General features: G+C 38.9%; 2 protein-coding genes across 2 annotated transcripts; both read right to left on the reverse strand.

The window, feature by feature from the left end:
• Positions 1 to 1072: 1072 nt before the first annotated feature.
• On the reverse strand, positions 1073 to 2633 carry LOC101018644 (olfactory receptor 56A5-like). Its single transcript, XM_009186756.4, is given in 2 exon segments — positions 1073 to 1634; positions 1637 to 2633. Coding segments are annotated over 2 exon segments (939 nt in total). The 5' UTR covers positions 2298 to 2633; the 3' UTR covers positions 1073 to 1356.
• Positions 2634 to 21348: 18715 nt separating this feature from the next.
• LOC101017908 (olfactory receptor 52L1) lies at positions 21349 to 22910 on the reverse strand. The gene has a single exon (XM_021926192.2). The coding sequence runs from the start codon at positions 22880 to 22882 to the stop codon at positions 21923 to 21925; it is 960 nt and encodes a 319-aa protein (XP_021781884.1). The 5' UTR covers positions 22883 to 22910; the 3' UTR covers positions 21349 to 21922.
• Between the last annotated feature and the right edge of the window lie 4041 nt (positions 22911 to 26951).

Below are 26951 nucleotides of genomic sequence, written 5' to 3' on the forward strand. Positions count from 1 at the left end.
AAAAAAAAAAAAAAAAAAAAAAAAAAAAAACAACTAACCAGGCATAGTAGTGCACACCTGTAGTCCCAGCTACTTGGGAGGCTGAGGTGGGAGAATCACTTAAACCTGGGAGGCAGAGGTTGCAGTGAGCCAATATTGTGGCACTGCACTCCAGCCTGGGCTATAGAGTAAGACCCTATCTCCCTACATCAAAAAAAGAAAAAAGAAAAGAAAAGATAAACTGACTTATAAGTCTTCCAAGAATAATTTGATTATTATAGATTAGGAGACACTCTGAAATGATTCAAAAATAATATCTATGAAGTGCTATATTACTAAACAAAAAGGGGACTAGCTACTAAATGTCAGTTAATCCCAGGAAATACTGGTCAGTATATAGGTCCCACCATTTTCAGAGCATGATGAGGATAAAAATTGCAAAGTGTAAAACATACTTATCCTTGTTCTAAAAGCTCACTAATTCAGATGTCTGGATCCTATGGGAAGCTATGCTGGCCCAGGGACAGGACATGAAGATTGAGACAAGAGGACTGAAAGTAGGATGAGAAAGACAGTTTAACTGTATGTCTAAGACAAGTAGGAAAGGGTAGGAATACAGATGGTGTCAGAAATATGATGGAAAACCAGGTAGGATAGTATGAAGTCAGAAGTTGGTAAAACATATCTTAAAAAAAGGTCACACAGATTCACTTAAAACACACACACACACACACACACACACACACATAAATATGAGTCATCTTAAGATGTAAAAATCACTAGGAAAAAAAAATAAGAAATTCGCACTCCAAATAAGTAGCATTAGATAAAAGTATCGACAAGATCTGTCAAGGATAGAGGAGGCAGTGAATGTCACATGTTATTCACTCTACATAAGAATCAAAGTTCTTGAGTCAACATCTGTATGTCCATGAGAGATCCATTCATGGCAAAAAAAAAAAAAAAATTATTCATGTTGAGCTGAGTCAGGGAAAACCAAGACATCTAACACATATATATGTATTAAACAATATAGGAATTGAGAAACATTTAAAATAATTAGAATTATATTTCTCATTTATTTGAAAACCATACCATTCTATGCTCCAGTGATTATGGCTTGTCAATTTGTACTCACATAGATGAAGTCAGGAAAAACTTCCAAACAATTCTAGAATGCCAAAACACTAAGATTCCAGTCAGTGAAACAGAAAGCAGGAGCCAATGAGTAGATATCCCTATAATCAATTGAAACACTAAAGAAAGTCAACTCTAAACTTACTCTTACAGTAACAATTTAAATTTTCTATGTATCATAACAATTATTCTCCAATATCAATTTCTGTTTTCAAGATCAGGTCGCATTCATTTTATTTTTTATAACCTCCTCAGTAGGTTCTGGATTCCCTGCTTGATCTCCTTCGTTCTCACACCATAAACAATGGGGTTCAGAGCTGGGGGAATGAGGTGGTGCAGGATGTTGAGCAGGATGGGGACATCCAGAGGAATTGTCTTCCTGGCCAGGTTAGTGATGACCAGAACCAGCAGGACTGTGCTGAAGAAGAGGATTAGGATGAAGTGGGAACCACACGTGCTCAAGGCCTTGGCCATAGCACCCTCGGCCTTGATACTTAGCACAGTTTTCAAGATAAAAAAAATAAGAGAACAATAAGGATGAGGTCAGAGCCCAGGAGGGTCCAACATGTAACAAACTGGTAGCGCTGATTCAAGTTGATGTAATCACAAGAGAGTTTAGAAACAGACACGTTAGTACAGATGCAGTTCTTGATGATGTGTCCTGCACAGTATCTGAATCGAGAAGAAAGTATGGGGATAGGCATAGTAAGAAGGCCATTCCTGACCACAACAAAGATGGCAGCCCTAGCGACAAATTGATCAGTGATGATGGATGAGTACTGTAGGGGCTTGCAGATGGACACATAGCAGTCATAGGCCATGATTATGAATGCACAGGACTCCATAGTCAGAAAATTGTTCATGATGAACATCTGAAGGAAGCAGGCAGGGAAGCTGATTGACCTGCGGTCAAACCAGAAGATGGCCAGGACCTTGGGGATGACGGTGAGGCAGAGTACAATGTCCAGCAGGGAGAGGAGGTTGAGCAGGTAGTATAGGGGCTGGTGCAGAGAGGTTTCCATACAGACAGTGGTCAGAAGGGTGGTATTGGCCCCCATGGCCAGGCGGAAGAGGAGGCTGAGGGGCAGAGACAGCCAGTGCTGCCAGCTCTGGAAACTGCGGAAACAAATGAGGAAGAATTCAAAGACTGGGGAAGTAGAGTTGTTGCTGGGTAATGTCATGAAATAAATTCTCAGCTGAGAAAATTTCACCTGAAATTGTGTTTGATAAGACACAGGAATTAGAAATAGAAAACAAAGCTGTTAAAATATTTGCTAACACTTTCTAATTTATAAAATGTATGAGATACAGACAACCAATCCCAAATGAAGGCAAACTTTAGTAAATATTAACATAAGTAGTGAAAGGTTTAGTAAATTATTTCTGAAGTTAATTTAGAAAAAGCAAATAAAACAGACTAGATAAAGGTTTAGAAGGAAAATGATTTTTAAAAAGTCATTAAAACATGCTGTAAAATACAAAAAAAAATCAAAATTATACTGGCAAAGCAAACTGAATAGTTTATATATCCCGCGGGCTAGAAACACCCAAAAGTTTACAGAGTAATCTAGAATTAATAAATATGTCATAAAATAATTTAATTACAGGGTCCTTTCAGTAAGTAATGCATAATTTGTTAGATAGGGGGAAAATAATTATTCCTCTCTTTTTATTATACACCAAAGTACATTTGAGATGGAAAAGATGTATGATATACTCCCAACCCTATTATAAACTAGAGGAAAATAAAAGTAAATATTGATTAAGTATATAGAGGAACTCCCAAGCTCCCTATCACTCTGACATATTGTACTGTGTCACAACCCATCCTAGACATACTTAATCCAAGCCTGCACAGGTGCAATTCAATGTTCCTATAGAAAGTTAGACTCAAAGGTTATGCTGTTTTCATTAACATTTATAACCACTAACCTAAAATGAGAACTTAGTACACGTATTGATGACAATAGCTTTCTCTGGTTAATTCATTCCTCTACCCACTTCAAGCAATTTTTCATATTTTCTGTTATTTTCAAATACTAAATCTCCTCTTCTCTCAGATAATCTCTCTAACTGCTTCGTAAAGGCAGTAGAAACATCAGATGCAAGTCCTCTACTTCCCATGATTGACTCATAAACTCATCAACATCTACATCCTTGCTCTCCTTATTGCACCAGCAGAATCAAGGATCTAGCCTTCCTCTGAATGGCAATCCTTGACCTCACAATTTGGTTCTATTCACCTTGACCTTCTTAGGAACCCTGACTTACGAATTATGCAGCCCATTCCCTATGTATTCAACTCTTCCTAAATCCTTCCCATGGATATTCAAAATGTTCAAGTCTCTCGTATCTTAATTATTTTCTTCATCTATCTCACATCCTCATTTGGATAAAGACCATGATTTCATTTTTTTGAGAAAAATACCAATCTCTTTCTTCTTCCTATTTCACACCCAAACTTAAAGGACCAAAGGAGGCAAAGGACATGTAAAAGCAGAAAAGCAACTGTTGGCTTCAGTAGTCCAATTGAGAAGTAGTCAGTGGGTGAATAAATGGCTTTGAGGATGAGGAAAATGGGCATGTTTTAGAGGTATAAATATAATGATAGTGATATAAAGACAGTGATTAGACTAGTTGCATAGAAGAAGAAAAGGTAGAATTCTAAGACTGCACTGTCTTTTCTGACTCAAATGACTAAGAAAGTTTCACAAAACAAAAATATAGGCTCTCAAAAGATTTCATATATGTTGTGGAGGCAGATTATGGATCCAATTTTGATTTGTTGAGTTTATTGGATCTGTAAACTATCAAAATATATATGAAATGAAATGTTAGAGAAAGCAGTTTAAATTCACTTGAAGGTTAAAGAATTGGAAATCATCAACACATAACATATAGCTCAAACCATAGGACTTAAATAGATATACTTATGGAGAATATATAAATTAAAGACAAAAAGGGCATAAAATAGAACCCTAAGAAAAGCCTACCCTTAATCTTAGGACCAAAAGAGGTAAAGAGATTGCAAGGAGACCTAAAAGGAGTGAACAGAGACATAATTGAAAATCAAATGGAGTGAACAGATATGCTCACATGAAGAATTTCAGTAATGTGAGAAAGAGATTATCCATTGTATTTGGCAATTAGGTAATCATTGGTGGTCCAAGCAAACAGTTTCATTTGAAGAGAGAAATAGAATGCGGGAAAACAGAGAGACAGCAGGGCTGGAGTGAATGGACACAGAGAAGACTGATCACCTCATCGGAGATCTTCACTTCAACAAACAGTTTCACAAGGAGGCAAAACTGAATGCACAGGTAGAACAGCATGTATTAATACATACACTTTTTTTTTAACAAAAAACAATGTGAATACATTTAAACTGAGGGGCAAAAGACTAGGAAGAAAAATATTGGTGATAAAAATGGGGGAAAAAAGATAAAGCCACAGCTTTGGGGAGACAACTACTATTTCCATTTAAATACTGCACAAAACACACCACTGCCTAACTTTCTCTCTTCTCTCTCCCCAATCCACCGTAAAATCTCTGAAGTACATAGAACGTATTTTCTCTTTTTTTATTTCATGTTGTTTTTACAGCATCCAGAACTTAATAAATTGTTAACAAATGCTTGTGAGGTAAATGTCTTAATTGTGGGAAGGGTGTTGACTTTTAAAGACTGAAATAAGGAGAAAAAAAAAAGGAAAATATTAACCAAAGAAACCAAGGGACCTAGTTTCTTTGTGGAAACTGAGGCAAGCCACAGGGAGAAGCTCAGGATAATAGGAGCTGAGTGAGCTGTGGGCCAGAGGTAGGGACAGTGACAGCACAAATCTCTTGTGGAAGCTTGGGGGATCTTAAACAAGTCATTCAATTTTAGTGCTCTCTGGCCCCGAAAGCCTGACAGTTGGTGGGGGGATACCCCTGATTCACCCCACTGACCTACTAGGTCATTACCTTCATACCTACAGTGCCACCAAACTACCTGGTAGTTCCTCCAAATGAAGAGAATGTCTGAGAGATCTTGCAATCCACCACTGCAGAAAATATCCCATCACCTTAAAATGTTCTCATTTCTCGCCCTCTGCTCATTCTCTCTTCCTTAGTCCACTGTCTCTGAATCCTTTCCTTAACTTGTGCTTTTTCCCGCCTCTTATGTGTAGTCCCCATTTACAATTGTGCTTTACAGTTCCCAGACTCTGATTCATCCTCTTCAAGTCCTCATTCCTCTCTCACATTGTGGAGAATTATTCTAACTGAATTCCTCCTCTGCTACCTGGATTTTACTAAGAAGACTGTACTTAGTATAAAGGATAAGACAGGAGAGTATGAAAAGGAATGGCAGTAGAGAAAAAGTGGCTAGATACATGAACATACTGTCAGATGGAGTTATAGACATAAATATGAATCAGATTTTTGATATATTCTGTTAATAACTATTATAAAGGAACACTGCACTAACAGAAGTAACAGTGATCAGAGAGAAGCGGATAACTTTTATTCTGCTTTGCTTTTGTTCAACTATGCTTTGAATATTGTGTCCAATTCAATGCACCCTGATTTAGGGACCACTTCTGAAACTGTACCACACAGAAAAAAGTACTCAGGATAAAGAAAATACTAAAAACTCATTTTAAGAAATAGATATTTTAACTAAGTGCAGTCTTCCAAAACATATGACTGACCTTCAAGGGGAAGAAGAGAAAACTAGGGCTATTAGGGAAAAAATCACAATGAAGTCTGTTTCTGCTGGCTATAAATCATGTCTAATAATGAGAGGAACCTTTTTATCTCATTAACACTGGAACATGTTGGGAGAAGGCAATGAACACATTTCCTTACCAGCTCTTGCCCTGAGCCTCTTGGACTTGTGTCATATTTAACTCAAAATGCTGTCCCAGAACCATTCTTTTCCTCTTTTAATTCCCTAGATTGCTATTTCTGGGCACACATGCATGAAGTGCTCAGCCACAGAACACATGGGATCCCTTGTATGGAATAATATGAGATTGCTGAGACTATAGAAGAGCCTTCCATGAAGCAACTGGGATTCCTAAATCTTCATGCAATCTGTATCAGAGCCCATGGACTTTTTCTTCTTTTTTCATGGGGATCAATATAAGCATGAGGAGAAAGTCTACTGTTGAGTCCTCTGATGACCCAGGGTCTCCTGGCCCAACACAGCATTGCTCCCCTCCCTTATCCCTGAAACTCACAGAGGATACAATAGAGTAGGTCCTGCTTGAGGAATTGACTGCCTGCATCCAGTAACCAGAGCTGAAACTGCTTCCGAATCTAGAGGGTTTTATGATCTACAGTCACTTCCTCACACTGTCCCATCCCCTTCTCCAAGCCAGCTGGGAGCAGTAGTTTGGGATACTGGGTCCCAGTAGTTAAGTTAAAGGCTCCCATGGGAGCCAGGCTGGGGTGGCACAATCTCAGCTCACTGCCATCTCTGCCTCCCAGGTTCAAGCGATTCTCCTGCCTCAGCCTCCCGAGTAGGTGGGATTACAGGCACCTGCCACCACTCCTGGCTAATTTTTGTATTTTTAGTAGAGACAGGGTTTTATGTCAAGTGACCCACCTGCCCCTGCCTCTGAAAATGCTGGGATTACAGGCGTGAGCCACCATGCCCAGCAGGGAACAGTATTTAAATATGAGTGAGAATTCAATTCTGCATCTGTCTACTTAACTACACAGACCATCCTCCTAAACATTCTCTTATGCTACATTCAACATCATAAGATGTTGTATTGACAGATTTCCTTCTACTGAAACTTTTCAGAATTTCCTAACAAACATACAATTTTTTTTCTTTTTATGGTAACTGAAATTCAACTCCACTATTTGATATCTGTATGAATTTTCACAGCTAATTTACTGTACGTAATCTCAATCATTAATAAATATTTATTTATAATTATCAACTATATGTCCAGAATGAGATTAGTCACAGGGATAAGAGATTACGGTCCTTGCTCTCATCAAAATTTTATTATGGTTATTGCATTACATTATAGTATCAGTAGCTTCCCATCGTTCATAAAATAAAACCAACTTTCCTAATATGGACTACTGAGAAATACGTATGAACTGGACTGTAAGCTTCATGAGGACTAAATTCATGTTAATTTTGTTCCTTATTAATATGACGTCTAGTATAGTGTTTACAATGTGGTAGAATCAACATATTTTTGTTTTTTATTTTTTATTTATTATTATAATACTTTAAGTTCTAGGGTACATGTGCATAACGTGCAGGTTTGTTACATATGTATACTTGTGCCATGTTGGTGTGCTGCACCCATCAACTCGTCAGCACCCATCAACTCGTCATTTACATCAGGTGTAACTCCCAATGCAATCCCTCCCCCCTCCCCCCTCCCCATGATAGGTGTGGCCCCCGTGTGTGATGCTGCTCCCCTTCCCGAGTCCAAGGGATCTCAGCATGGTTCAGTTCCCACCTATGAGTGGTAGAAAATTATGCCGGCTGGTCTTGTGGATAGTTTGCTAAGAATGATGGTTTCCAGCTGCATCCATGTCCCTACAAAGGACACAAACTCATCCTATTTTATGGCTGCATAGTATTCCATGGTGCCACATTTTCATCCATTCGTCACTGGGATGGACATTTGGGTTGATTCCCAAGTCTTGCTACAGAATAGTGCCAATAAATATACCTGCATGCCTTACAGCATGATTTATAATCCTTTGGGTATATACCTAGTAATGGGATGGCTAACAGTATGTACTTCTAGTTCTAGATCCCTGAGGGAATCGCCATACTGTTTTCCTATAATGGTTGAATCCAAGTTTACAATCCCACCAACAGTGTAAAAGTGCCCCACACTTTCTCCACATCCCTTCCAGCACTCATGTTTCCTGACTTTTAATGATCGCCATTCTAACTGGTGTGAGATGGTATCTCATTGTGGTTTTGATTTGCATTTCTCTGATGGCCACAGTGATGATGAGCATTTTTTCATGTGGCCCGGCACAGGCGAAATGTCTCTCTTTGAGAAATGTCTGTTCCATATCCTTTGGCTCCAATTTTGATGGGGTTGTTTGTTTTTTCTTTGTAAATTTGTTTGAGTTCCTTTGTGGTTCTGGATATTTAGCCCTCTTTTGTCTGATTTATAGGTTGCAAAAATTTTCTCCCTACACGTAGTTTGCGTGTTCACTTGATGCAGGGTTTATTTTGCCGCAAGCCCTTAGTTTAATTAGATCCCATTTGTCAATTTTGGATTTTGTTGCCATTGCTTTTTGGTGTTTTGTGGACATGAAGTCTTTGCCCATGCTCTATGTCCTGAATGGTACTACTCTAGGTTTTCTTCTAGGACGGCAAGCTTAGGTCAACATTTGTCTCTCTAATCCATCTTGAATTAATTTCTTCATGTACAAGGAGTAAAGGAAAGGATCCAGTTTCAGCTTTCTACTTATGGCCAGCTTTAATTTTCCAGCACATTTATTAAATAGGGAATCCTTTCCCATTTCTGTTTCCTCTCAGGTTTGTCGCGACTGCATACGGTGATGGCTGGTATTATTTCTGAGGACCTGTTCTGTTCCATTGGTCTATATCTCTGCTCTCTTTGGTACTCACAGTACCATGCTGTTTTGCTACTTTGGCCTTGTAGTACAGTTTGAAGTCAGGTAGCATACTCCAGCTTTGTTCTCCTCCTTGACTTTAGGATTTGTCTTTGGAGATGGCCTTTTTTGGTTCCATATGAACTTTAAAAGCAGCTTTTTTCCAATTCGTGAAGAAACTCATTGGTAGCCTCCCTGATGGGATGGCATTGGAATCTATAACTAACCTTGGGCAGTATGGCCATTTTCATGATATTGATTTTTCCTATCCATGAGCATGGTGGTATGTTCTTCCATTTGTTTGTGTCCTCTTTGATTTCTACTGAGCAGGGTTTCCAGTTCTCCTTGAAGAGGTCCTTTTACATCCCTTTGTAAGTTGGATTCCTAGATATTTCATTCTCTTTGGAAGGATGTGAATGGAAGTTCATTCATGATTTGGCTCTCTCTGTTTGTCTGTTACTGGTGTATAAGAATGCTTGTGATTTTGCACACACATTGTATCCTGAGACTTTGCTGAAGTTGCTTATCAGCTTAAGGAGATTTCCATTGAGACAATGGGGTTTCTAAATATACAATCATGTCATCTGCAAAGAGGGATAATTTTGACTTCTTCTTTCCTAACTGAATACTCCCTGACTTTCTCGCCTGATTACTCCTAGCCAGAACACCCTATAAATAAACTAGAAAAATCTAGAAATGATGGATAAATTTCCTGACACTTACACTTTCCCCAAGACTGTCCAGTAGGAAGAAGTTGAATCCCACTGATCTCAATACAGGCCTCAAAACAGCAATAATTAATAGCCTACCAAATCCCAAAGTCCAGGACCAGATGGATTCACAGCTGAATTCTACCAGAGATGCTGAAGAGCTGGAAAAATGGCCCTTCTGTTCATTCCAACAGAAAAGAGGGTCCTCCTTTAACTCATTTTTATGAGGCCAAATATCATCCTTGATACCAAAGCTCAAGTAGCATACGTATCAAAAAAAGCACTTGCACCAATATCCCTGATGAACATCATCCCTAATAAAAATACTGGCAAAACCGGATTCAGCAACACATCAAAAGCTTATCCACCATGATCAAGTGGGCTTCATCCCTGGGATGCAAGGCTGGTTCAACATTCGAAAATCAATAAGAATCAACATATTTTTATCGAATTAATTCAAGATCATATATTCTCCGTCTCCTCCTTACTTCTCCAGTGTATTTAGAACCACTTTTTTTCAGTGAATGATTATTCCTGCCATAGTCATTGTTGAATGTCTCTTGGGGTTGTGATTATGAAGTTAAAGTGAAACCAGTCAGTTGATTTTTTTTTCCTTCACCTCCTAGGTCCAACCACAGAGAAGGCAAACAGTTGGGTTTAATACAGTATGTTCTTAATTTTCTACCTCACCACAAATCTGTTGTGTTCTTTGACCTATTTTGTGGTTGAGCAGGCTGATCTCTATGGCCTAGTTCAACTGAGCTTTCTGAAATGACTTCCTGGCTTCCAGTTCAGATAATAGTAGCCACCTGAAGGAGATCAAAATATGGACGGACAAGGTTGGGCATTTATTTATTATTCCTAACTTTTGCTTTGATACGGTTCTGTTAGTGGCTGTTTCTTTGTAGCCAGAGGTCCTATTGGGAAGCATCTCTTCCAAAGCTCCAGTGCTTATTAAGTTTGAGGAAAGTTACTGCCTCTCCTTGCCCTTCAGGGCTGGGGCTGGTAGTGAGTTCCTGCTGTTGCTATCTCCTACATGCTTCTCATTGATTCTCTTGACCCTGCCAAGACCCCTATAAATAGTCTCTTTATTACACTTTTTGAGACTGAGTCTTGCTGTGTCACCCAGGCTGGTGTGCAGTGGCATGATCTCAGCTTACTACATCCGCCATCTCCTGGTTTCAAGCAATTCTCCTGCCTCAGCCTCCCAAGTAGCTGGGATTACAGGCACCCACCACCATGCCTGGCTAATTTTTGCATTTTTAGTAGAAACGGGGTTTCACCATGTTGGCCAGGCTGGTCTCTAACTCCTGACCTCTTGATCCACCTGCCTCGGCCTCTCAGAGTGCTAGGATTACAGGCATGAGACACCACACCCAGCCTCTTTATTAAACTCTTGTCAGTGAAATCCTTTTCTTATGCTGTTTCCTGCTCATATTGTAAACAGTACAGTAGTTAGTACCAGAAGGGTACTCAAGAATAGACACTTAACATGAGATGCTAGGATTCAGTTATTCATATATTGATGAGAATGTGGATAACTAACTTTCCAAGGCAAAATGGAACATTAAACGTAGCATGGAATGGCATCCCAATAATGCAAATTACCAGCAGTTTGTGTAGAATGACAGACAGGTGGAGAACAAGGATCTATGGTGAGGACTGTAGGCTGTCTGGGTGAAAATCCTAGCACCATCACTTACTAGCCATGGTACTTTGGACAAATCACTTTACCTCTCTGGGTCTCAGTTTTCACATTTAACATGACGATAGTAATAGGACCTATTTTGTAGAATGTTTGTGAAGATTAAAACAGTCAACATATAAATAGCACTTAGAACAGTGCTGAGCTTATAGTAAACACTATATGAGTTAGTTATTATCAGTTGCACTATTTTATATGAAACTGATTCCTTGGTGTCCTCATCTTTTCTTTTGGGTGATTACTCCTCATATACTCCTCAGACTTTTCTCCTACTGGGCACCAACTGTAAAATATAAAGTTCTACCTCTAATGCCTGTTTACTCCACTAATATGTATTTTTTTCTCAGTATACTGTTATCAGTATAAAGAGAGAGTCCAGATCATATATTCTGGAGATAAAATACAAAGTCTGGGGCCTGGGCCTACTAAGAGTTCATATCAGACAGCCTCTTAAGGCCAGCGCTTGTGAAAGAAGACATTCTTAGTGAGTGGGAAGGGGGCAGTTCCAGAAAGGAAGGCGGTAGAAATAGCTGTTGTCTTGGACTTGGCTCTAGGAGCAGGAGGAAAGGAACTTGGAGAGGGAGAGGAAAAGGGAGAGAAGGAAGGAGCAAGGGAGAAAGAAAAGAGGGAAAGAATGAAAACAGGGAAGGACGAAGGAAAAAGGATTAGAAGAAAAAAGAAAAGAAACTGTAAGGAAAGAGAAGGAATAGGAAGTAAAGGGAAGAGAACAGAAGGGAAATAGGAAGGGGTAAAAGAAAAGAGGGAAAATGAAAGATGAAGGGAAAGGGAAAATGGGAGGAAAAGTTATCTTTTGAGAATTTCCAGTCACAACTCTTTCCTTGTGGTGTTTGGTGGCTGGAATTCACATACCTTTTGCATCCTAAAATCTACAAAATAAATCGGTATTTTATTGGCTTGGAGTTATTTGTAACACTTATTTTACTATCCTTCTAATATCTAGTATAATCTGTAGTAGTAACACTTGTTCAATCATCATTTTGATTATTTGTGATTCTTTTTCCTTCATAGCTCTTACTCAGGCCTTATTAATTTTATCAATCTTTTCAAAAAAAAACCAGTACCAAGATTGGTTAACTTTTCTCTATTGTTTCTGTTTTCTATTTTATTGACTCTTCTCTTGTCTTTTTTTTTTTCACCTTATATTTTAGGCTCATGGGGTATACATATGCAAGTTTCTTATGTGGATAAATTGCATGTTGTAGGGGTTTGGTGTATGGATAATTTAGTCATCCAAGTAATGAGCATAAGACCCTGTAGATAGTTTTTTGACCCTCACCCTTCTCCCACCCACCACCGTCAAGTAGGCCCCAGTGTCTATTTTTCCCTTCTTTGTGTTCATCTGTATTCAATATTCATTCCTGCTTGTACATGTGGTATTTGGTTTTCTGTTCCTGCATTCACTCATTAAAGACAATGGTCTCCTACTGCATCCATGTTGCTGCAAAGGACATGATTTCACATTTATGGTTGTGTAGTATTCCATGGTGTATATGTAACACATTTTCCTTATCCAGCCCACCACTGATGGGCATGTAAGTTGATTCCATATCATTGCTGTTGTGAATAGTGCTCCAATGAACATTCAAATGCATGTGTCTTTGTCATAGAACTATACATATTCATTTGGATATATACCCAGTAACAGGATTTCTGAGTCAAATTGTAGTTCCATAGTTAGTTCTTTGAGAAATCTCCAGACTGCTTTCCACAGTGGCTGAACTAATTTACATTACCACCAGCAGTGTATAAGTGTTCCTGTTGCTCTGGTATCTTGCCAGCATCTGTTACTTTTTGGCTTTTTAATAATAGCCATTTGACTGCTATAAAATGGTATCTCCTTGTGGTTTTGATTTTCACTTCTTTAATGGTTAGTGGTGTTGAGTATTTTTTCATATGCTTGTTGACCACAGGCATGTCTTCTTTTGAGAAGTGTCTGTTCATGCCATTTGCTCATTTTTTAATAGGGTTGTTTGGGGTTTTCTTGTTGATTCATTTAAGTTTCTTATGGATTCTTGATATTAGACCTTAGTCAGATGCATAGTTTGCAAATATCTTATCCTATTATATAAGTTATCTGTTTACTGTATTGATAATTTATTTTGCTGTGCAAAGTTCTTTTGTTTAACAAGGTCCCACTTGTCTATTTTTGTTTTTGTTGCAATTTCTTTTGGAGTCTTCATCATAAAATATTTTTCAGGGCCTATATCCAGAATGATATTTCCTAGATTTTCTTATAGGCTTTTATAGATTTAAGTTTTACATTTAAGTCTTTAATTCATCTTGAGTTGATGTTTTTTATGGTGATAGGAAGGTGTCCAGTTTCAATCTTCTGCATATGGCAGCCAGATATCCCAGCATCATTTATCGAATAGGGAGTCTTTTCCCCATTGCTTGTTATTGTTGACTTTGTTGAAGATAAAATATTGCAGGTGTGCAGCATTATTTCTGGGTTCTGTAATCTTTTCCATAGGTTTGTGTGTCTGTTTTTGTACCAGTACTATGTTTTTTGGTTGCCATAGCCCTGTAGTACAGTTTGAAGTTGGGTAATGTATTGTTTGCAGCTTTGTTCTTTGTGCCTTGGCTATTCAGGCTCTTTTTGGTTCCATATGAATTTTACAATAATTTTTTCTAATTCTGTGAAAAATGTCATTAGTAGCTTGATAGGAATAGTATTGAATCTCTAAATTGCTTTGGGCAGTATGGGGAATATTTTAACAATATTAATTCTTTCTATCCATGAGCATGGAATGTTTTCCCATTTTTTTATATTGTCTCTAATTTCTTTCAGCAGTGTTTTGTAATTCTGGTTATAGAGATATTTTATCTCCCTGGTTATCTGTACTTCTAGGTTTTTAATTTTTTGTGGCTATTGTAATGGGATTGCATTGTTGACTTGGTTCTCAGCTTGGATAGTATTGGTGTGTATAGGAATGCTACTGATTTTTGTACACTGATTTTGTGTCCTGGAATTTGCTGAAGTTTTTTTAAAATCAGATTTAGGGGCCTTTAGGCAGAAAGCATGGGGTTTTCTAGATTTAGATGAATATCTTCTGTGGAGAGAGATAGTTTCACTTCGTCTCTTCCTATTTGGATGCCTTTTCTTTCTTTTTCTTGCCTGATTGCTCTGTCCAGGAATTCGAGTAGTATGCTGAATAGGAGTGTTGAGAGTGGGCATTCTTTTCTTGTTCCAGTTGTCAAGGGGAGTGCTTCCAGCTTTTGCTCATTCAGTATGATGTCGGGTGTGGGTTAGTCATAGGCGGCTTTTATTATTGTGAAGGATGTTCCTTGGATGCCTAGTTTGTTGTGGGTTTTTAACATGAAGGGATGTTGAATGTTATCAGAAGACTTTTCTGTGTCTATTCAGATGATTACATAGTTTTGGTTTTCGTTCTGTTTATGAGATGAACCCCATTTATTGATTTGTATATGCTGAACCAACTTTGCATCACAGAAATAAACCCTATCTGATCATGGTGGATTAGCTTTTTGATGTGCTACTGGATTTAGTTTGCTAGTTTTGTTTGTTTGTTTGTTTGTTTTTTAGGATTTTTACGTCTATGTTCATTAGGGATATTGGCCTGAAGTTTTCTTTTTTAATTGTGTCTCTGCCAGATTTTGGTATCAAAATGATGCTGGTCTCATAGAATAAATTGGGAAGTCCCTCCTTCTCAATTCTTTGGAATAGTTTCAGTGGGATTGGTACCAACTCTTCTTTACACATCTTGAAGAATTCACTTGTGAATCCATATGATCCAGGGCTTTTTCTGATTGTTAGGGTATTTTTATGACTGAGTCAAATTTGGAACTCAATACTGGTCTGTACAGGGTTTCAATTTCTTCCTCATTTAATCTTGGAAGGTCGTATGTTCCAGGAATTTATCCATTTTTTCTAGATTTTATCATTTGTGTCTGTAGAGATGTTCATAATAGTCTCTGAAGATTTTCTGTATTTTTGTGGAGTCAGTAGTAGCGTCCTCTTTGTCATTTCTGATTGTGTTTATTTGGATACTCCCTTTTGTTATTATTAGCCTAGCTAGTGATTTATCAATCTTAATTTTTCCTTCACAGAACAACGTTTTGGTTTCATTGATCTTTTGTATAGTTTTTTGCATCTCAAATTCATTCAGTTTACCTCTGGTTTGGGTTATTTCTTTTCTTCTACTAGTTTTGGAGTTTTCTTCTTGCTTTTCTAGTTCCTCTAGGTGTGAAGTTAGGTTGTTAAACTTTTGATGTGATCATTTGGCACTACATGCCTTCCTCTTGACATTGCTTTAGCTGTGTCCCAGAGATTCTCATATGTTGTATCTCTGTTCTCATCAGTTTCAAATAATTTATTGATTTCTGCCTTAATTGCATTATTTACCCCAAATCATTCGGGAACAGACTGTTTACTTTCCATGTAATTGTATGGTTTTGAGAGATTTTCTTGGTATTGACTTCTATTTTTGTTGTGCTGTTATCTGAGAATATAGTTGGTATAATTTCAATTTTGTTGAATTTATTGAGAATTGGTTATAGGTGAGCATGTTATTGATTTTAGATTAGTACCCTGTGCAGAGTAGCAGAATGTATACTCTGTGGATGTTGGGTGGAGTGTTCTGTAGATGTCTCTTAGGTCCATTTATTCAAGTGCTGAGTTTAGGTCCTGAAGATCTTTGCTAGTTTTCTGCCTCAATCATCTGTATGATGCTATCAACGAGGTATTGAAGTCTCCCATTACTATTCTGTGATTATCTAAGTCTCTTTGTAGGACTCTAAGGACTTCTTTTATGAATGCTCAGTGTTGGCTGCCTACATATTTAAGATAGTTGAGTCTTCTCAATGAATTGAACTCTTTATCATTATGTAATGCCCATCTTTGTCCTCATTGATCCCTGTTGGTTTAAAGTCAGTTCTGTGTGAAATAAAAATAGCAACACTTGCCCTTTTTGTGTTCCATTTGCTTGGTAGATTTTTCTCCATTCCTTTGCTTAGAGCCTATGGATGTCATTGCATGTGAGACAGGCTCTTGAAGACAGCATGGAGTTGGGTCTTCCTTCTTTATCCAATTTACAAATTTGAACATTTTAAGTAGGGTTTTTACCCCATTTATTCTCAAGGTTAATATTAATATATGCAGATTTGATCCTGTCGTGTTTTTAGTTGGTTGTTATGTAGACTTGATTGTGTACTTGCTTTATAGTGCCAATAGTATACGTACTTAAGTGTGTTTTAGTGGTGGTCAGCAACAGTCTTTCATTTGCATGCTTAGCACTTCCTTAAGGACCTCTTGTAAGGCAGGTCTGCTGCTAAAAAATTTCCTTATCATTTGCTTGTCTTAAAAGGATTTTATTTCTTCTTCACTTATGAAGCTTAGTTTAGCTGGATGTGAAGTTCTTGATTGGAATTTCTTTTCTTTAAGGATAGTGATAATAGGTCCCCAGTCTCTTTTGGTTTGTGATGTTTTTGCTGAAAGGTTCATGGTTAATCTGGTGGGTTTCCTTTTGTAAGTGGTCTGCCCCTTCTTTCTAGCTGCCTTTAATACATTTTATTTCATGAAAACCTTGGAGAATCTGATGACTGTGTGTCTTGAGGATAGTCATCTTGTAGATGGGGTTCTCTGCATTTCCTGAATTTGAATGTCAACCTCTCTACTGAAGTAGGAGAAATTTTCATGGAGAATATTTTCAAATGTGTTTTCCAAGTTGCTTGCTCCCTCTCCCTCTCTTCCAGGCATGTAAATCAGTCATAGGTTTGGTCTCTTAACATAATTGCATATTTAATAAAAGTTGTGTTCATTCTTTTTATTCTTTTTTCTTATTTTTGTCTGAATGAATTGATTCAAAGAGTAATCTTCAAGCTCTGAGATTATTTCCTTAGTTTGTCTATTCTGCTGTTAGTATTTCTTTTTTTTTTTTTTTTTTTTTTTGAGGCGGAGTCTCGCTCTGCCGCCCAGGCTGGAGTGCAGTGGCCGGATCTCAGCTCACTGCAAGCTCCGCCTCCCGGGTTCACGCCATTCTCCTGCCTCAGCCTCCCGAGTAGCTGGGACCACAGGCGCCGCCACCGCGCCCGGCTAGTTTTTTTGTATTTTTTAGTAGAGACGGGGTTTCACCGTGTTAGTCAGGATGGTCTCGATCTCCTGACCTCGTGATCCGCCCATCTCGGCCTCCCAAAGTGCTGGGATTACAGGCTTGAGCCACCGCGCCCGGCCTCTGCTGTTAGTATTTCTAATTGTATTACAAAATTCCTGTAGTGAGTTTTTCAGCTCTATCAAAACAGTTTGGTTATTTCTTAAAATGGCTATTTGTCTTTCAGCTCTTCTATCATTTTACTGGATTCCTTAGATTCCTTGGAGTGGGTTTCAACTTCCTCCTGAATCTCTATCATTTTTGTTGCCATCCAGATTCTGAATTCTATGTCTGAGATTTCAGCCATCTCAGCCTGGTTGAGAACCATTGCTGGGAACCAGGTGGTCATTTGGAGGTAAGAAGATACTCTGTCTTTTTGAGTTGACAGAGTTCTTATGCTGGTTTTTCCTCATCTGTGTTGGCGATGTTCCTTTAATATTTGAATTTGTCCTTAGGATGAGGTTTTTTGCTTTTATATTCTTTGGTGCCCCTAAGGGCTTCACTGTGGTGCAAATTGGATTCAATCAACTGTCTTCATGTATAGATATTTTCAGGGGGCCACAGCTCAACTCAGCACTCCTGGGTTGTGTGCTGTAACCCAGAGGGGCTGCAACAAGGCCCATGGCTTTGTTCTCTGGCCCCTCTAAGTTAAGCACCTACTGCACTAGGGGACCCAAAGTGTTCACAGTCCAATGGAGGGTGCTGCCAAAAGTGCTTCATCAGGGAAGAGGCAGGAGAGTTCTCACTTGCATGTTTGCTAAGGCAGTGTCAGGGCAGCACATGTGCTGGCAGTGGCAGAGTGGTGGCATGGTGGCAGTGACAATGCAATGACAGTGGTAGTTTAATGGCATGGTGGGGTCCATGCATACGTGTGCATTGGCAGGGGTAGGGTGACATTGAGGTTTGTGTATATGTGTGTGCATTGGTGATGGTAGGGTGTCAATGTCTTCATGACTCTAGCAAAGCAGTGGGGGCAGGGGGCAGGTGAGTGCATGCCAGCAGGGGTGGGGGGGCTTCTGCCAAAGCTCTCTGACAATTAGGTGGAGTCTGCTAGTGAAGGAGCTATGGCAGTTGCCACTGGGAAGCTCCTTGGTTTGGCAACTGAGGCTGTGATGCGAGCACGTGCAGCCATGCTGGGACCCTGAAAGAGGCTGGCAGACAGCACAGCACTCAGACCAGACTTGCCTGGTCCCACAGGCAAGATATCCCTGTTCTGTACAGGTCCAACAGTCAACAAGGTCGAAGCCACCTAGAGGAGCATGGCAAGTCTTGGGGGATGGATGTCTCTGACTGTGCTCTACTGCAGCCAGTCCCATGCCAAACCCTCTGTTCTCCACATGGACTGGAGTCCTGTTCCTTCCATGTCTCCAAACAGTTCTCCCTGATAGTTCAAATACTCATGGGAGTTGTGGGGTCCCTTGCAGCTAGGATTCCAGAGGTACATGGAGAGTGGTCCACATCATGCCTATTCAATTCACCCCTTCCCCAGGAGCCACTCAAGGCCAGAAATGAGACCTGGTGCAGGATTTCCAGCTTCCTCCTCTTTCAGCCCAGCGTCTGTGTCCTGCCTCAGTCTGCTCTCAATTTCTCCATTCCAAAGATCTGCTCACAGTGTTGTGAGTATTCTTGATGGTTTTGTCTCTTGGTGGGAGAAGCTCTTTCTGGCTGTCTAGTCGGCCATTTTGGCCCTTCTCTATTCTGCCCTCATCACTATGAATACCTTACTCTTGTTTACCTTGGAATTAATTTATTGTTCCTTTTCTAAATTCTTAAGTTGTCAACTTAGGTAGTTGATTTTACAACTTTACTCTTTTCTAATATAGGCATTTAAAGTATAAATTTTTCTCTGTTTTCTCTTTGGTTGCATCTCACAACTTTTGCCATACGTACTTTTCCATCAGTTTGAAATATTTTCTAACTTTCTCTGTGATTTCCTACTTGATCCATGGGTTATTGAGATGTATTTAGTTTAGTTTCCAATTATTTAACTATTTTCATGCTATCTTATTGTTAATGTTTTCCAATTTAATTCTGTATTGATAAGAGACTATGACCCTGCACACACACCAAAAAAAAAAAAAAAAAAAAAAAAAATTTCCTGCCCCTGCTCCCCATGACTTTTTGCCCCCATGTGACATTAGCAATAAGCCTAAAGTCCCCTCACTCAAAAAATAAGAAGCCTCCCTCATACCGCCTATTAGAACAAAACTCATTCCCTGCACTTTATACTTCCACAGAGGAAGGCTCTTCTTCCTCTCACCACACGGGGGACATACGGGAGTAAATACATCTCTCTTCTCTCCGGTTTCTCCTCTCCTTTGCTTTGCTTTTCCATATGGGAAGAAGGGTCACTAATACAGTTAGGCAGAGATTGTTGGGAGCAATGGATGCAATGGATGGGGTTATTGTGTTTCAAAAGTAGAAAACATGTTCTAATCTGTTTCAGGACCTGCCTCATGGATATGTAAGGATGGTAGTAAATGCTCTCTTTTTTTGTATTTAAATACCATAGCCTAACCTGTATAAGAGACTATGACCTGCTTTTTAGAGAGAAACCTGGAAAACAGTCACTCATTCTTTTTGCATTTTATATTCCACAAACGTTCCATTTATGAGATTTTGTGATGTCTTTCAGATGGCTGGATAATTGTGCTTGGAGTTTAATTTTCAAATTAAATTGCCTCATGTCCAGGTGAAATAAGGTAGTAGGAAGAGTTGCAAAGATTTAGAATTAACAGAAGGTAATTAAGAGTCTCTTCTTTGTCCTCTGGTTCCCCTTATATTTCCTAATTATGACGTACCAGAGAACCCTGCATTAAAGACATTTTAAAACAAAAAAAACCCTGCAAACCTTTACAAGAGGAATTCTAAAAGATATACTTCAGGCAAAAGAATACGTATCCCACTTGGAAGATCTGAGATGAAAAACGTATACTTTTTAGGCTGTAGGTTGGTCTGTTGCAACAAAGATTCCCATATGGTAGGTTAACCCAGATACAGGTTTATTTCCGTTTCAGGTTCAAGTCATGGTTGGTGGCCCAGACAGTGTCAGGAACAAAGCTTTTCTGTATTGTTATCCTTCCATCTTCAGTTCACATTTCTGTCTTGTGATCCAAGAAAGCTGCCTGAGATCCTATTATCATATCCACTCCGCAAGCATCAGCAAGTGGTCTAAATGGAAAGATAAGCAAATGACTTCCTATTATAGCCTACCAAAATGAAGCTTAGACTCTCTAGGGTTAAGAGAGTTTGTACAATAGATGTCACACATCATAGCCTGAGTTTCTCTAGGACAATTTACCAGAGTTTCAGCCCTACACTGGGAATCAAGCTGATTAGAATGCGTAATTCCTCCTGCAATAAAAACAGCTCATACCAGTCCTCCCTAATTCATCTACTTGCAACGGCCAAGTTAAAGGCCTAATACTAAGCCTCTAAGACAGAGTATTAGTTATGAGTAAAATTTACTATGAAAAGAGAAACTAGAAAAACCAACTATTAACTCTATCCCTCCTACCAATATGAAATCCCAAAATAAATCTTATCACCTGAGCATCTTACCTCAAGGTAGCAATGACTTGACTTCTTCCATGACTAAACAAAATGTGTCACCTTCTAGGAACAGAAATAATTAAGCTAGATCTTAGGGAAACATCAACAAACAGGTTGCAATATATCAATTGTAGCAGTTGTCTTTTAACTTTTCACCCAGTTCCTATTAACAGAAATGGAAGATCTAATTGACACTACTCCACATGCCCTATTTCCAAAAGAGAAACTAATTTTTAAGTGTCCATAACTGCTACTATACTTATTGCTTTATTTATTATAGCTATGTTTACCTACACTGGAATCCAGCACATTTTATAATTATTAGATGCTAATAATTATATGGTTATTTTTGGTGTTTTAAATGAATATTTATAAAACAAACATATATGCAGTACTTGGTCTCATTCCTTCTTTATCCAAAGCACTGATATAAATAAGTTAAAAATACAAAATACAAAGAGACATCTTTTAAAATAAATTTACTAGACAGATTTCTTCCTTGAAAATGGAAATTGTATTTTATTATTCCTAGAACCTATTACCATAACTTCTCCACTTATGTTTATTTTAAATAAATAAGTAATATCCATATTGCAATAAATGCTATTTTCTTACATTGTGACCTTCTCAGCTGCTTTGAAGAGACCCTATTGGTAAACAGGAGCCAATGATCTGGGAGTCCCAGCACTAACTTAGAGGTTTTGAAGAAACTCTAAACCTAAAAACAACCAAAGGGTGGAACTGCACAATTCCAGACAGTGTACCACAGCCTACCACTGGGCAAAGGTGAGAAAGATGACACATTCAGAGCTATCATCTATTTCTCCTATCCCCAAGTCCTACTGACACAAGGAGTAGAGAAATGTTGAAATTGAGAACAAAAGAAAACACAGCAAAAATATTCACAAATCCAGGTGTCCAGGTACATCCCAATAAGCCAAGTATCTGTAGGTGTTCTTTAGCATGGCACTAGTAAGACTAGAAGGACTACTCACTGCAAATGGTCTGTATTCATGTAATCTACACAAGTCGTAGGCTCCCGGCTATGTCCTCAGAAGGAGCCTCTGAAGGACACAATGAGAATATGTTCAGATCAATCCTTTTGTGTAAACACCCTGAGCACTCACTGGCGGATCTGCTGAGTCTTCACCCCATAGACAAGAGGATTGAGTGCAGGTGGCATGAGGAGATACAGTGTGGCCAGAAGAACATGGACATGATGGGGTACATGGTGACCAAAGTGGTGAGTGAGGAAGGAGAAAATTCCAGGGACATAGAAGACCAGGATGACACAAACATGAGATCCACATGTGCTAAAGGCCTTAAGGCGGGCCTCACTCCCTGGTACCTTCAGCACTGCCTGGAGGATGTGGGCATAGGAAACACCAATGGCCAGGACATCCAGCCCAATCACAAGCAAGGCCACAGTCAGCCCATAAGCTCGGTTGACTGTGGTTTCTGAGCAGGCAAGTTTTACAATAGCCATATATTCACAATAAGCATGGCCTATGACGGTGGTTTGGCAGAAGATAAGTTTTTGCAACAGAATGGGGAAGGGGATGAGGACTAGTAATCCCCGCACCAGCACCGCCATTCCGATGCACCCTATGACTCCTGGATGCAGGATCGTGGAATGGTGCAAGGGGTGACAAATGGCTACATAGTGATCCACAGCCATGGCCACAAGTACCCCTGACTCCATGGAGGAGAATGCATGGATGAAGAACATCTGGATCAGGCAGACGGTGTACACAATCTCATGGGCATGAACTAGGAGCACTGCAAGGGCTTTGGGTGCAGTGGAGGAGGCCAGAACCAGGTCAATGGCAGCTAGCATGGACAGGAAGAGGTACATAGGTTGCTGTAAGGATGGGTCCATCAAGATGATGAAGAGAATGGTAACATTGCCCACTAGAGCAAGGAGGTAAAAGATGCCCAGGGGCAGTGTGATCCAGTGCTGGCTTTCCTCTAAACCCGGAATCCCTACCAGGAAAAAAGAAGGCTGGGGTAGCCTCCAGCTTGAATTGATAAGGAGTATTTTCAACGGCTTGGAGAGGAAAGAGAAAAAAGAAACCAAAGTCATGATTTCTGCATTCCTGCTACATTATCACATTGTCCAAATTGGGCAGCCACCATCATGAGAAGAATAAAGTGACTTTACCTGCAACCGAAGGGAATAAAGGTAGCTACAGGGAAGAAAATCTCCTTTGGTGGAGATGATTGTTTTACAGGTGAGACATCCACATGTCTGAATTAATACAAGCTTAGTTTTGTTTAGAGATAAGAGTAAACATAAGTTGCTTTTGGAGAGATACTTAAACTCTACTAATCAGTTGCTTATATTTTGGAACTGTCAACTTCAAAGAGTTATTTTTATTAGCCTCTTGGCATTAACGACCACTGTAAATCAATCTGTTGTTTTTGAAATAGTCTTCCTCTGTTTCCATGACATGGCACTCTAGAGTTATTCCCCCCGTAGCCTCAGTCCCACCATTTTCTCTATGTTATTATGTCATTGATTCCAGGGATCCATCCTCTCCTTTCTTCCCTACTCTGTAATTATCTCTTAATTGACTTCATTTATTCCCATGGTTTTAACTGTTTATATACTTTTATTTCTTCCAAATTTATGTTTCTTTACCCAAATATCCTTCTGAAATATAAATTCATTTTTCCATTTGCTTTATGAATATCTGTACACCACATCCTCAATGTATTCAACATTGGATTAATTCACCTATTTTTCCCAAATTTGTTTTACTTACTTTTTGGCAATAATTTTGAATTACATCCCTAGCTACCTACACAACCCTAGCCAAAAACTTGAAACCTGTCTTTGCTCATAATCCTCATCCCCTTTCATTCATTCACCAATTTGCATTGACTTTATTTTAACCCCTCTTATATCCACTCCTTCTTCTCAACCCTCAATATCACTGCCTTAGTTCACACCCAACTTCTCTCACCTGGACTATTTCATAACATCTGTCTGCCTTTGCCATAAATACCTTCCCAATTCACTCTCAACTCTGAAGTCATGGATTTTTTTCTAAAATGCAGATCTCACATATTACTCCTAAGATTAAAATCCTTTGGTGAATTTAATGCATGGAATAAAATCATACTTTGAGACTGGCATAAAAGGTTATCAAAAGTTATCTTTTGTGCATTACTTTTGTCTTACAGTTAATATATTTCTACATATATATTTTACTAATCATCCCTGCATTCTTGGAGTTATATGTATACACTAGGCTTACTTATGCCTTTTGTGGAATCTGTCTTCAAATTCCTTTATCTGAATTGGTCCTTCAAAATTCAAAGTGCACTGTCGCCCCTTAAAAGGACTCATTGCCTGTGTCAGATGAATACTGATTATGTTCAGAGCACTTTGTAATCTTCCTTTATTATCCATAACTTTCTGACATATCTCTAGAAATTCTATCATTGTCTTAACGGTTTGTTTTCTTAAAGAAACATATCTTATTATACTTTATAATTATAAGACAGCATGGTGAACATTTCACAATGTAGTGAGATTAATAAAGGCACTGGAGGAAAACAGACTTAGTTTAAATTTTGTCCATTTCATATTCTAGGAATAAAACCTTGGCAGGATACTAAAACTCTCTCAGTCTTGATTTCCCTATGTTATAAATAACATCAATCTTACAGGTTTATTGTAAATATTAATTAAGTAATGTATGTAAAGCCTTGATATGTAAATTAGTCTACAAATTATAGTTATAATTATTTTAATGATAGCAATAGAAGATGACTGAGAATTAGATCACAGGCTTCTTTCTTTTCTTCTTTGTCTCCATGACTCTCCTTCTCTTTTTCAAACTTTTGATGTTTACCTCTCATCATGATAACAATTCAGTGTCTTTGACAACCCCATGTTAACATGAAGTAGCAAGATGTTGTGTTTAACCTTGTCCATAGGATTCACCCTTGAAATACTAAAAGAAAAAAACTTGAAACTGGATACGTGTATGTCTGTATGTTTGTCCTTAAAGGACAGTAGTCGTCTGAAATAACTGTATTTTTCTCTATTGGGATGGTAGTGCACATGTGCGTGTAAAGATTAAAAAGTCAAGAATGACTTAGTTCTTGTGGATAATGCATCTATAGATTACTCAGAGTGCTTTTTGTACAAATTAATGATGACAATCATATTACCCCAAAACTCTGAATATGATAGCTATAAAGTCTGAAATGCCACGTGGGCATATATCTCCCAGGCTTTTCTGTTTTTCTTCTAGAGTCAACTTGAAATAACAACGACATTTTTATTGAGACATCCAGGGGAATCTCATTATCTTACAAAAATTCACCTTTCAGTGCTTAACATTCCACGTAGAAAGTCCATTGTCTTTTTTGCCTACCTCCTTCTGTTGCACACTTCAGCCCATTTCTCATTTTTTAGCTAAGAAGTCAGAGAACAGTTGTGCATTTCTGGAAGGCACTCAAGACATGAATAGTAGTAGTGTGAGCAGAGCAGTGAGGCTAAAACCAAACTACAGAGGGTGAAGCAGAGAAGCAGAGACACATGTAACTGAGTATAACCTGCTTCTACTTTGTGTTGTATGACTCGTAAGCCTAGCGTAAAAGTCTACAACTGCTTAGTAAATGTTAATTTTTTTTACTTATTTTAACTTGATTTCTGACTCAGAGTAGGGGGGGATGGGAGGTGGATAAGGCATTAAAAAAATCACCTATTGAGCACAATGTACACTATTCAGGTGATGGGTACACTAAAAGCCCAGACTTCATCACTATACAATTCATCCATGTAACCAAAACCACTTGTACTCTTAAAGCTCTTGAATTTTTTTTAAATAAATTGTAATTAATTATTATTAAACAGGAGGTCCCTCTATGATTCTTAGAGGAAAAGCAGAAAGGACTTTATTCCCAGGAACCTAAAGGCAAAGCTGTATTTAGTTCTTCAACCACAAAGCAGAGGACAATTACCAAAGAGTAGATGTTGTTCAATTGGTACTTATTCACCTAATTCAATCCAAGAAAACTTTCTTTTGTGAAGTTGTGCTCAGATTCTGTAAGGTAGTATGACATATCTCCTTTTCTTTCCTATTATAACGCCTTTACCACTTTGTCCCTGCATTAAGACCTCACACTCTAAGCCAGTCATCATGTCAGTCTTTAAAGAGCAGGGACTCTGCATTACTTATTTCGGCAACCCCAGGGTGAGCTCCAGAAGCACCCTCAATCTAGTCGGTAATCAGTAATGTTGGCTGAATAAGTAAACACTCATATGATTAGATTAAAAAATAAATAAGTGTATTAGTGTCTTAAAAGACTGAGAAATACAGGAAGGTGATAAGGCAGAGGCTAAATGTAAGCATAGGAATCATGTAGCAAACAGTGGCGTGTCTTTTGAGGGGGTCACTGATTGAGCCTCAATATTCCTCACCTTAAGTGATGCTCTGGGTGCTTCATGGCAGAAAGAGATCTGCTGAATCTCTGCCATAAGAGAAGGTGGTGAAATCCTGGATGTGTTCAGTAATAAGAGGGTTCCTTTGGTCCCTAGTAATCACTCTGCACTGCTTCTAGCAGGAAGAGAATCTCCATCTATGGGATATGATCAGGCCCTCTCTCCTCAATCTCCTTCTTAACAGTGTCCTGAACTCTATGATAGTGGGAGAAAAACAAGAGGCAAGAACTTACAGAAACTGTAGGGGAGGGAGGGCACAGAAAGAGCGGGTCCATGATAATGACCTAATAAAAGAGGAAGATACAGAAATCAAACACTAGGAGGCAGAGCTCCACTCACAACATGGATAATAAAGTAAGCCTGGCACAGGGCAGTGTCCTCCTGGTCTCTGGGCTCTCTTTGATGATGTGCCCTTTAAAGTCTTGGATCAGCCTGGAGGGAGACTCCACAACACAGAAATAACTAGGAAAGGGAGAAAATTTTCAGACTCTGGAAGGTCTGGGAATTTTCATGAAGAGTTTTCTGGAAAATTCAAGAAGGTTCCACTACAGCCCTCCCTGCTCAGCCCCAGGAACTCCCTAAGTCTCCAGTTCAATCACCATGACGACCTCCTGCCCTAGTTTGTGGGTAACAATGATGAAGAGGATTTTCTATTCAGAATGGCTGCACAGCGGTCTCTGAATGTCAAAGGGAC

Source organism: Papio anubis, chromosome 12 (assembly GCF_008728515.1).
Source record: "Papio anubis isolate 15944 chromosome 12, Panubis1.0, whole genome shotgun sequence".
Lineage (NCBI taxonomy): Eukaryota > Metazoa > Chordata > Mammalia > Primates > Cercopithecidae > Papio > Papio anubis.